At 41.7% G+C, this 13,246-nt stretch overlaps 1 protein-coding gene and 1 long non-coding RNA gene across 4 annotated transcripts in view; both read left to right on the top strand.

Moving 5' to 3' along the window:
- Window positions 1–13,246, top strand: part of LOC121006142 — a 978,004-nt gene that overhangs the window by 422,373 nt on the left and 542,385 nt on the right. The gene's annotated exons all lie outside the window — the stretch shown is intronic.
- The window catches only part of AATK (apoptosis associated tyrosine kinase), a 93,047-nt gene continuing 90,686 nt past the window's right edge, over window positions 10,886–13,246 (top strand). Inside the window, exon 1 of one of the 3 annotated variants that reach the window (XM_040439077.1) lies at window positions 10,886–11,194. In XM_040439077.1, coding sequence (XP_040295011.1) covers window positions 11,116–11,194 — 79 coding nt within the window. In that variant the 5' untranslated portion in view covers window positions 10,886–11,115. Of the gene's footprint in view, window positions 11,195–11,337; window positions 11,594–13,246 lie in introns of those variants that run through there. The other 2 variants (XM_040439073.1, XM_040439075.1) reach the window with 2 other exon arrangements.

Raw genomic sequence — 13,246 nt, 5'->3', positions numbered from 1 at the left:
TTCAGGCCCTGCGTGGAACAGGTTAATGAACACAGAATCTTTTAGGACTTTCTATCTACCGTAATAATGAGAAGTTGGCAATTTTCCATAGCTACCATAAGGTTTAACCCCTTCAGGACCCTGCCATTTTTCACCTTAAGGACCAGGTCATTTTTTGCAAATCTGACATGTGTCACTTTACGTGGTGATAACTTTAAAACACTTTTACTTATACAAGCTATTCTGAGATTGTTTTCTCGTCACATATTGTACTTTATGATAGTGGTAAATTTGGAAGGATTTTAGCAGGCACTCACTTTTCAGTATGTATAGTTGAAATAAAATATATTTATTGAAACAAATATGGTTAAAAATGGTTATAAAATATCATCTAAAAACAATAATGTATCTACTCCACAGCCCAAAAACGATATGTAGTCGGCTGCGTCTTGTAATAGGTTGACAATCTCAATACTATGCTGTATATTAGAATAGCTTGAGTTCAATATTTGGGTCCGTAATTCCAATGATTGATAATTCGTCCCCGCATTGCACACACCACTGTATAGTACTTCACAAACCACAGTGTAATCAATGTCGCCGAGTCAAAACTTCGTATGTCACAATAGTTAGTATTGCCAGAACAATATTCCACCTTTTGTTATTCTATAATAATGGGGTAACTCACATATGAGGGGATGTTGCCGTTCCGAGGATGTGCCTGAACGCGGTGTCCCACATGGTCTATAGCACTAGTCTTACCTCTACTTTTGGCCTTTCCCCTTAGTGGTAAATTTGAGTCAAAATATTTCATTTTTATTTATAAAAAAATACCAAATTTACCAAAAAGTTTTAAAGATTTGCAATTTTCAAAATTTCTATTTCTCTGCTTTTAAAACAGATAGGGATACCTCATAAAATAGTTATTACTTTACATTTTCCATATGTCTACTTCATGTTTGGATCATTTTGACGTTAGAAGGCTTAGAAGTTTAGAAGCAAATGTTGAGATCTTTCAGAAAATTTCCAAAACCCACTTTTTAAGGATCAGTTGAAAATAGAAACCACCCATAAATGGGCCCATTTTAGAAACTAAACCCGTCAAGGTATTCAAAACTGATTTTACAAACTTTCTTAACCCTTTAGGTGTTCCACAAGAATTAAAGGAAAATGTACAGTAGATGAAATTTCAGAATGTCACTTTTTTGGCAGATTTTCCATTTATTCCGGTTACAAAGCAAGGGTTAACAGCCAAACAAAACTCAATATTTATTGCCCGGATTCTGTAGTTTACAGAAAAAACCCATATTTGGTCGTCAACTGCTGTACGAGCACACCGCAGGGCGCAGAAGTAAAGGAACGCCATATGGTTTTTGGAAGGCAGATTTCACTGGGATAATTTTAAGTTGCCATGTCACATTTGAAGACCCTCTTATGCTCCACTAGAGTAGAAACTCCAAAAAAGTGACCCCATTTTGAAAAAATACACCCCTCACGGTATTCAAAAATGATTTTACGAACTTTGGTAACCCTTTAGGTGTTCCACAAAAATTAAAGGAAAACGTAGATGAAATTTCAGAATTTTACTTTTTTGGCAGATTTTCCATTTTAATTCATTTTTTTCCACTAACAAAGCAAGGGTTAACAGCCAAACAAAACTCAATATTTATTGCCCTGATTCTGATTCATATGGTTTTTTGAAGACAGATTTCACTGGGATAATTTTAAGTTGCCATGTCACATTTTAAGACCCCCTGATGCACCCCTAGAGTAGAAACTCCCCAAAAATTACCCCATTTTGGAAACTACGGGATAAGGTGGCAGTTTTGTTGGTACTATTTTTGGTTGCTTTTTTAGCACAGTTTTTTTTTATTGTGTTTACCTGAGGGGTTAGGTCATGTGATATTTTTATAGAGCCGGTCGATACGGACGCGGCTATACCTAATATGTTCATTTTTTGCAATTTTTTCTTACTTTACAGGGAGTGCAGAATTATTAGGCAAGTTGTATTTTTGAGGATTAATTTTATTATTGAACAACAACCATGTTCTCAATGAACCCAAAAAACTCATTAATATCAAAGCTGAATATTTTTGGAAGTAGTTTTTAGTTTGTTTTTAGTTTTAGCTATTTTAGGGGGATATCTGTGTGTGCAGGTGACTATTACTGTGCATAATTATTAGGCAACTTAACAAAAAACAAATATATACCCATTTCAATTATTTATTTTTTCCAGTGAAACCAATATAACATCTCAACATTCACAAATATACATTTCTGACATTCAAAAACAAATCAGTGACCAATATAGCCACCTTTCTTTGCAAGGACACTCAAAAGCCTGCCATCCATGGATTCTGTCAGTGTTTTGATCTGTTCACCATCAACATTGCGTGCAGCAGCAACCACAGCCTCCCAGACACTGTTCAGAGAGGTGTACTGTTTTCCCTCCTTGTAAATCTCACATTTGATGATGGACCACAGGTTCTCAATGGGGTTCAGATCAGGTGAACAAGGAGGCCATGTCATTAGATTTTCTTCTTTTATACCCTTTCTTGCCAGCCACGCTGTGGAGTACTTGGACGCGTGTGATGGAGCATTGTCCTGCATGAAAATCATGTTTTTCTTGAAGGATGCAGACTTCTTCCTGTACCACTGCTTGAAGAAGGTGTCTTCCAGAAACTGGCAGTAGGACTGGGAGTTGAGCTTGACTCCATCCTCAACCCGAAAAGGCCCCACAAGCTCATCTTTGATGATACCAGCCCAAACCAGTACTCCACCTCCACCTTGCTGGCGTCTGAGTCGGACTGGAGCTCTCTGCCCTTTACCAATCCAGCCACGGGCCCATCCATCTGGCCCATCAAGACTCACTCTCATTTCATCAGTCCATAAAACCTTAGAAAAATCTTGAGATATTTCTTGGCCCAGTCTTGACGTTTCAGCTTGTGTGTCTTGTTCAGTGGTGGTCGTCTTTCAGCCTTTCTTACCTTGGCCATGTCTCTGAGTATTGCACACCTTGTGCTTTTGGGCACTCCAGTGATGTTGCAGCTCTGAAATATGAAGGTATTAGTTATACCAACACACAGTGAATATGCGTTTGCGGTATATATTCACACCCAAATAAAGCAGTAATGTATTGTGAATAGGATTTTAAAACATAACATTTACTAATTCATTTAAAATAAATGCCACTTGGTGAGAAACATATAAGACAATACACCTCCACAATAGCATAAGGTAAATAAAGGGTGGATCTTACCCCGTTTGGTGGGTTCCACGACCTGTGGAGGGTGGTTCAGGTGATAGATGGACAACCGGAACCTGTGTGACCAAGGTGCTGATGTCTATAGGCAATATGGCACTCCTATACAACCCTATTGTGTCTTGCCTACCTAAGTAAAGGTGGGGGGCTGTTTGAGCGACTGCCTAGCACACATGGAGCACCCGCCCCGACAGGGGCGACCCCATACCGATCCTGTCCCTCAGTATGGGCCTTGTGCTATATTAACCCTAATTACAGAGCCCTACATGCCATGTTTCGGTCCTAGACTCCAGACCTCATCAGGGGACTTCACAGAAGTATTCAGGGATAACTAGAAACAAATTAACAAACACACACTAAATATAGGTCACATATAAAACCGAGTTTCCAATATTAGTAAAATGGTTACAAACTCAGGTTACTTACTGAAAGAAGGTCGTTTTTGCCTCCTACTTTCAAACCGGATCTATGGTGTATCAAATCCGAGCCTTAGCATGAGAAGTGTCCCAAGCAAGTGCTATGTCTCACCTCAAATAGTGGCGATTTGGGTGAGCAATTTGTGGTTAATACTCACCTCCTTATATTACCCCACTTCCCAGTAGGTGTACGCCCCCCTGAAAACCTAACTCACCTGTCCATAACAGTCACAGCATCTGTGATTGCTTGTGGAACGCACGCCGCTCGCGTGCGTTCCACCGGACCGGAAGTTGTCGTCACATGGTGCGGGCTGACCGGAAGTGAGGTAAGGACCTGCTTCCAAGCATCGCCCGTTACATGGCAACCACTGGAACACTGCCCTGACGCCGCAAATGATACTTTGCAGACAATTTTTATGCTTGCTGAATCGCAATGTGGATATTTACTGGCAGGATATCCAAATACACGCCTCAGCTCCGCTGCAATTGCGGCAGATAACCAAGGGAAGATTTCATTATGCTACACCTAGCAGTGTTATGTTAAGTGGCATCTTCCCGTTCATTAACCACAGCATGCCCAGCATGCTCAGACTCTGGAGCATGTGCGCATATACGGTAATTTGAACAGAGAGATATCATCACATATATTGAACATGGCCCTCATTCTTGCATATCATATGAGACTATGTCACACCGTGTATGTGTGGCACAGAGTCATATAAAACAGCTATAATTTTGTTGCTCGTTTAGACCGGAGGGGTGGACTGTCTTAAGGTAGAAAATCCACTTTGCTTCACATTGAAGGATTCTCCTATCCAAATCCCCACGTCTAATACCCGGCTTGATTTTTTCGATACCCATGAAGGAGAGACAATCAAGTCTTCCATCATGTTCAGTGTTCACATGTCTAGACACAGATGTATCTCTAGCATTTTTAATGTCACCGACATGTTCTCCTATCCTCCTCCTTAATTCTCTGACTGTCTTTCCAACATATTCTTTCCCACAGATGCATGTAATTTTGTAGATTACTCCCATACTTCTGCAATTGATGAAATCAGTTACAGTGTATGTTTTACCCGTGTTATTGCTCCTGAATGTTTTAGCCTTGGTCATGAAGGGGCACGCCACGCACCCTCCACATTTGTGGTTGCCACTAATCCCTCTCTCAAGCCATGTTTTTTTGGGGGCTGCTGGTATATGGTGGCTATGTACCACAAGGTCACGGATACTCCTACCGCGCCTGTAGGTGATGCTGGGGCGCTCCTTTATGACCTTGCAAATATCACGGTCCATCCGTAGTACGTGCCAGTGTCTCGAAATGATGTCTCTAACTGCAGACGAGCAGCCGTTATACGTACTAATGAGACGAATCTCTCTGTCTTCCTTGCTACCATTACTTCTAGGAACCTCTTTTCGGGGGGTGAGAAGTGACACTCTATCACTACCTAGGGCATTCTGGTATGCTGGTGTCAATACACCTGCCGGGTAGCCCCGATCCAAAAATCTAGTTCTCAGATCTTTGGCCCGTGTGACAAGCTCTGAAATATGGCCAAACTAGTGGCAAGTGGCATCTTGGCAGCTGCACGCTTGACTTTTCTCAGTTCATGGGCAGTTATTTTGCGCCTTGGTTTTTCCACACGCTTCTTGCGACCCTGTTGACTATTTTGAATGAAACGCTTGATTGTTCGATGATCACGCTTCAGAAGCTTTGCAATTTTAAGAGTGCTGCATCCCTCTGCAAGATATCTCACTATTTTTGACTTTTCTGAGCCTTTCAAGTCCTTCTTTTGACCCATTTTGCCAAAGGAAAGGAAGTTGCCTAATAATTATGCACACCTAATATAGGGTGTTGATGTCATTAGACCACACCCCTTCTCATTACAGAGATGCACATCACCTAATATGCTTAATTGGTAGTAGGCTTTCGAGCCTATACAGCTTGGAGTAAGACAACATGCATAAAGAGGATGATGTGGTCAAAATACTCATTTGCCTAATAATTCTGCACGCAGTGTATTTTGGGAAAAGGATGTTTTTTTTTTTTTACTTGAAACTTTACATTTTTTTTTAACTTCTTTTTTCACTTTATTTTTTGTCCCACTCTGGGACTTCAACTTTTGGAGGTCTGATCCCCTTTACAAGGCATCACAATACTTCTGTATTGTAATGCATTGGCTGTAAGTGTATTACACTAAGTAATACACTTACAGCTTCCTGCCTGTGAGATCCAGGGGGCTGGATCTCACAGGCTCTCACGGAAGGCATGCACAATGCCTAAGGAAGGCATCGGCTGACTTTCCTGCCATCGGGTCCCCGTCACAACAGCGCGGGGACCTGATGGCCACCCCACACCTGGCAGGATCCCGCATGTGCCGTGGTCAGCGCTGACCGTGGTAGTGCGAGGGTTAATGCGCCGGCATCTGTGATTTTACCGATCCTGGCGCATACAGCAGGGTTTCGGCTATCAGTGACTGCCGGACCCCTGGCGCTGATCGTGACATGTACATCACTGGACCTTAGGGCATGTCCAGATATGACGTAACATGTACGGCATGGGTCCTTATGGGGTTAATTTACAAAACATGCCCACCACTTTGAAGATATTTGTTTTTTCTTTGTGAAGCAAACAACAAATAAGACAAAATAACAGAGTCATTGTGTGTAACTATTCACCCCCTCCCTTAAAGTCAATACTTTGTAGAGACCCTTTTGTGGAAATCACAGCTCCAATCCCTTTGGATAAGTCTCTATGAGCAGTTGCCACATCTTACCACTGGGATCTTTGCCCATTCCTCCTTGCAGAACTGCTCCGGCTCCTTCAGGTTGGATGTTTGCGCTTGTGAACAGCAATCTTTAAGTCTGACCACAGATTTTCTATTGGATTGAGATCTGGGCTGTGACTCGGCCATTCCAACACATTTACATGTTTCCCCTTAAACCACTCCAGTGTTGCTTTAGCCGTGTGTTTGGGGTCATTGTCCTGCTGGAAGGTGAGCCTCCGTCCTAGCCTCACATCACGCAGAGAGTGGGGCAGGTTCTGCTCAGGAATATCCCTGTATTTAGCACCATCCATTTTTCCCTCCACTCTGACCAGTTTCCCATCCCCCCAGCATGAAGCTGCCACCACCAGGTCTCACTGTGGGGATGGTGTTCTTTGGGTGATGTGATGTGTTGGGTTTGCACCAGATATAGCGTTTTCTTTGATGGCCGAAAAGTTCTATTTTAGTCTCATCAGACCAGAGCACCTTCCTCCATACATTTTGGGAGTCTCCCACATGCCTTTTCACAAACTCACAACGTGCCTTTCTGTTTTTAGCTGAAAGTAATGGCTTTCTTCTGGCCACTCTGCCATAAAGCCCAACTCTATGGCGCGTACAGCTTATTGTCGTCCTATGTACAGATCCTCCAGTCTCTGCTGTGGAACTCTGCAGCTCCTCCAGGGTTACCTTAGGTCTCTGTGCTGCCTCTCTGATTAATGCCCTCCTTGCCCCGTCTGTGAGTTTTGGTGGGCGGCCGTCTTTTGGCAGGTTTGCTGTTGTGCCATGTTCTTTCCATTTGGTTATGATAGATTTGATGGTGCTCCTGGGGATCATCAAAGATTTGGATATTTTTTTATAACCAAACCCTGACTTGTACTTCTCCACAACATTGTCCCTTACTTGTTTGGAGAGTTCCTTGGTCTTCATGGCAGTGTTTGGTTAGTGATGCCTCTTGCTTAGGTGTTGCAGCCTCTGGGGCCTTTCAAAAAAGGTGTGTATATGTAATGACAGATCATGTGACACTTAGATTGCACACAGGTGACATCATTTCACTAATTGTGACTTCTGAAGGTAATTGGTTGCACCAGAGCTTTTTATGGACTTCCTAACAAAGGGGGTGAATACATACGCACATGCCAATTTTCTGTTGTCTATTTCTAAACAATAGTTTTATTTATATATTTTTCTTATTTCACCAACTTAGACTATTGATTAACAAAACATTGAACTTAAGGCTGTAATGTAACAAAACATGAAAAAAGTCAAGGGGGTGAATACTTTTGCAAGGCACTGTATATACACAGCCTCTACCACACACATGAATAGTACAATATATACACAGCCTCTACCACACACATGGATGGTACAATATATACACAGCCTCTACCACACACATGGATGGTACAATATATACACAGCCTCTACCACACACAGGAATGGTACAATATATACACAGCCTCTACCACACACATGAATGGTACAATATATACACAGCCTCTACCACACACATGAATGGTACAATATATACACAGCCTCTACCACACACAGGAATGGTACAATATACACACAGCCTCTACCACACACATGAATGGTACAATATATACACAGCCTCTACCACACACAGGAATGGTACAATATATACACAGCCTCTACCACACACATGAATGGTACAATATACACACAGCCTCTACCACACACAGGAATGGTACAATATAAACACAGCCTCTACCACACACATGAATGGTACAATATATACACAGCCTCTACCACACACATGGATGGTACAATATATACACAGCCTCTACCACACACATGAATAGTACAATATATACACAGCCTCTACCACACACATGGATGGTACAATATATACACAGCCTCTACCACACACAGGAATGGTACAATATATACACAGCCTCTACCACACACATGAATGGTACAATATATACACAGCCTCTACCACACACATGAATGGTACAATATATACACAGCCTCTACCACACACAGGAATGGTACAATATACACACAGCCTCTACCACACACATGAATGGTACAATATATACACAGCCTCTACCACACACAGGAATGGTACAATATATACACAGCCTCTACCACACACATGAATGGTACAATATACACACAGCCTCTACCACACACAGGAATGGTACAATATAAACACAGCCTCTACCACACACATGAATGGTACAATATATACACAGCCTCTACCACACACATGAATGGTACAATATATACACAGCCTCTACCACACACAGGAATGGTACAATATACACACAGCCTCTACCACACACATGAATGGCACAATATATACACAGCCTCTACCACACACATGAATGGCACAATATATACACAGCCTCTACCACACACATGAATGGCACAATATATACACAGCCTCTACCACACACAGGAATGGTACAATAATTACACAGCCTCTACCACACACATGAATGGTACAATATATACACAGCCTCTACCACACACAGGAATGGTACAATATATACACAGCCTCTACCACACACATGAATGGTACAATATACACACAGCCTCTACCACACACAGGAATGGTACAATATAAACACAGCCTCTACCACACACATGAATGGTACAATATATACAGAGCCTCTACCACACACATGAATGGTACAATATATACACAGCCTCTACCACACACAGGAATGGTACAATATACACACAGCCTCTACCACACACATGAATGGTACAATATATACACAGCCTCTACCACACACAGGAATGGTACAATATATACACACATGAATGGTACAATATATACACAGCCTCTACCACACACATGAATGGTACAATATATACACAGCCTCTACCACACACAGGAATGGTACAATATATACACAGCCTCTACCACACACAGGAATGGTACAATATAAACACAGCCTCTACCACACACATGAATGGTACAATATATACACAGCCTCTACCACACACATGAATGGTACAATATAAACACAGCCTCTACCACACACATGAATGGTACAATATATACACAGCCTCTACCACACACAGGAATGGTACAATATATACACAGCCTCTACCACACACAGGAATGGTACAATATATACACAGCCTCTACCACACACATCAATGGTACAATATATACACAGCCTCTACCACACGCATGAATGGTACAATATATACACAGCCTCTACCACACACAGGAATGGTACAATATACACACAGCCTCTACCACACACATGAATGGTACAATATATACACAGCCTCTACCACACACAGGAATGGTACAATATATACACAGCCTCTACCACACACATGAATGGTACAATATATACACAGCCTCTACCACACACATGAATGGTACAATATACACACAGCCTCTACCACACACATGAATGGTACAATATATACACAGCCTCTACCACACACATGAATGGTACAATATATACACAGCCTCTACCACACACATGAATGGTACAATATATACACAGCCTCTACCACACACATGAATGGTACAATATACACACAGCCTCTACCACACACATGAATGGTACAATATATACACAGCCTCTACCACACACATGAATGGTACAATATATACACAGCCTCTACCACACACAGGAATGGTACAATATATACACAGCCTCTACCACACACATGAATGGTACAATATATACACAGCCTCTACCACACACATGAATGGTACAATATATACACAGCCTCTACCACACACATGAATGGTACAATATATACACAGCCTCTACCACACACATGAATGGTACAATATATACACAGCCTCTACCACACACAGGAATGGTACACTATATACTCAGCTCGCAGCTGACTTTAACCCCCTATAGGCAGGTATATGGGGGGGACATTCACAGCCCAGCAAGTCTCATATATGACCACACATCTTCAGTCTAGATTGTGTGCATAGAAATGCATGAGGGCTGGGGGTGGAGGCCCTCCATATACAGCCACTGGTTCCCTCACATGCACAAATCATTGCTTTCTCAGTGTGAAGAGGCTGAGTCACACTGCACGGTAGTGACTAATCCAGCTATTTAGGGCATGCATTTCAATGCAGCAATGGGGTCTCTGCTGCCATGAACATGACTACATCTTTGCTGGAATGCAGCTGCTCAGTAGAGACAATGGCAGTGTGCAATCACTCTGACAGCACTGCCATATGCCCTTCACCTGGATGCCAGAGCCTTCTTTTTTCCAGCAGGAGCAGTTCTTTTTGCAGGTGTCAGACAACCCTCAGTGCAGTTCTAAAAAAAGATCCACAGTTACATGTGAGATGCAGGGTGCGTTACCGGGCTCCTCCGCTGGGTGTCACTAGAGAGCGCTTTGTTTGCAATGTGTATGGGAGGAATTAGGTAGGTGTGTATGAGTCTAAGAATCAAGGGTAAGGCAGAGAGGGAGCACAAGTCACTGGTACAGCTCCCTGGCATCCTGGCGCAGCTCTTCCACCCTATGCACTAGCTGCTTTTTTGCATAGCCAAACCTGTCTGTTGCATTGCAGCATCGATAGGAGGCCTTGAGGAAGGTACCAGGAGGCCTTGGTGAGGGATGATAGGACCCAGCCAGCTGCTGCAGACCTCCCCAGTGCCTTGCAGAGCATCCTTCCTGCACTGATCCTGGGCCCCCCATTCCTGGTGACTACCCCCATGCCTAATGCCTGACAATGGGATGGATCTTTGCCTTGCTCTTCTCTTTCCTTTGCGCCCCCAGCTGCTTTGCCTTTAGCTCCCACTTTGACTCTGGTAAGTTGGAGCAGCCTTTATTTTCTTGATATGATTTGTGGGGTTATTTGCTTGCATTAGAATTTGGTTTCTTTGCTCCCCCTCCAGTAATTCTGGAGACAGATTCCCAGACTCCCCTCCCACTCCTTCTGCATAACCCTCCCTTCTGCGGCTTGATGGGGAGGTTGGGGAGCAGAGGTCTGGATGGTACCTGCTGCTGGCGGTGGGCTTGTGGCAGCCATTGACCCCTGTGGTGGGCTGCAGTCTGGTGCTGCTGGGGAGGGGGGCCCCCCTGGCCTGGAGGGGGCTGCACTATCACATGTGGATTAGGTGCTCCAGGATCAGACAGGTGACAAGCAGGCTCTTTTGTGTCTCACTGGGGATGTAGGATGGATGGATGATGGATCAGCTCAATTCCAGGTAATCATCCCCTCCCCCTCACCTCCACAGCCAAACACTGGAGCCTGCACTGATAGAGCTGCTGCCTGATGGCTTCACTGGGTGCAAACATGGTATACAACATAATATACCACCTATCTATACTGTCACATAATATACCCCCTATCTATACAATGTATCTGTACTGTCACATAATATACAGTGTATCTATACTATCATGTAATATACCACCTATCTATACTATGTATCTATACTGTCACATAATATACAGTGTATCTATACTATCATGTAATATACCACCTATCTATACTATCATATATACAATGTATCCATACTGTCACATAGTATACCAACTATCTATACTATCATGTATACACTGTATCTATACTGTCATGTATACAATGTATCTATACTGTCATAATATACCACCTATCTATACTATCAGGTATACAATGTATCTGTACTGTCACATAATATACCCCCTATCTATACCATCATGTATACAATGTAGCCGTACTGTTGTGTATATAACATATCTATACTCTGAATTATGCTGCTGCGATGTACCTATACTATCATACGTATATAATGTAGCTACGCTCGTGTGTATACAACATCGCTATACTGTCACATATATAATGTAACTATACTGTCACATATATAATGTAGCTATACTATCATGGATACAATATATCTGTACTGTCATATAATATACCACCTATCTATACTGTCATGTATACAATGTATCTATACTGTAATGGATACAATATATCTATACTATCAGATCTATAACATAGCTATACTATCACATATACAATGCAGCTGTACTATCAGTTATATAATGTAGCTATACTGATGTGTATACAATGTAGTAGTAACATCAGGTGTATATAATGCAGCTATACTGTCATGTATACTATATATCTATACTGTCATGTATACTATATATCTATACTGTCATGTATACTATAGATCTATACTGTCATGTATACTATATATCTATACTGTCATGTATACTATATATCTATACTGTCATGTATACTATAGATCTATACTGTCATGTATACTATATATCTATACTGTCATGTATACTATATATCTATACTGTCATGTACACAATGTAGCTATAATATAATGGATACAATATATCTATATCATCATGGTTACACGGTAGCTGTACTATCACATACAATGTAGCTTTACTATGACGTATAAACTGTACAGTGCAAAAAGTATTCACCCTTCCTTGGTGTTTTTCCTGTTTTGCTGGATTGCAAAGTGGAATTGTTATGGATTTAAATTTTCATTTATTTAATGACCTAACAAAATAAAAAAACAAAAAACAAACTTTGTTTAACCCCTTTCCGATACATCCATTATGTTTTTTTGCTTTCATGTTTACATCCAGGAACCATAACTTTTTTATTTTTTAAGTTCACATAGCCATATGAGGGCTTGTTGTTTGTACTGTCTAGTGGCGCCATTTACTATTCTATGCCCCATAGTGGGAGGATGGAAAAAGATATCTAAATGGGGCGGACATGAAAAAAAACAGGCAATTCTGTCATTGTTTTATGGTTTTAGTTTTTAGGGCTTTCATTGTGTGGTATCAGGGACATGATGCCTTTATTCAGTGATACCAAACTTATACAGTTTCTTCTGTTTTAACACAAC

Source organism: Bufo bufo, chromosome 6 (assembly GCF_905171765.1).
Source record: "Bufo bufo chromosome 6, aBufBuf1.1, whole genome shotgun sequence".
In the NCBI taxonomy this organism is placed as follows: Eukaryota; Metazoa; Chordata; class Amphibia; order Anura; family Bufonidae; genus Bufo; species Bufo bufo.
This window is presented reverse-complemented; position numbering and strand designations above follow the sequence as displayed.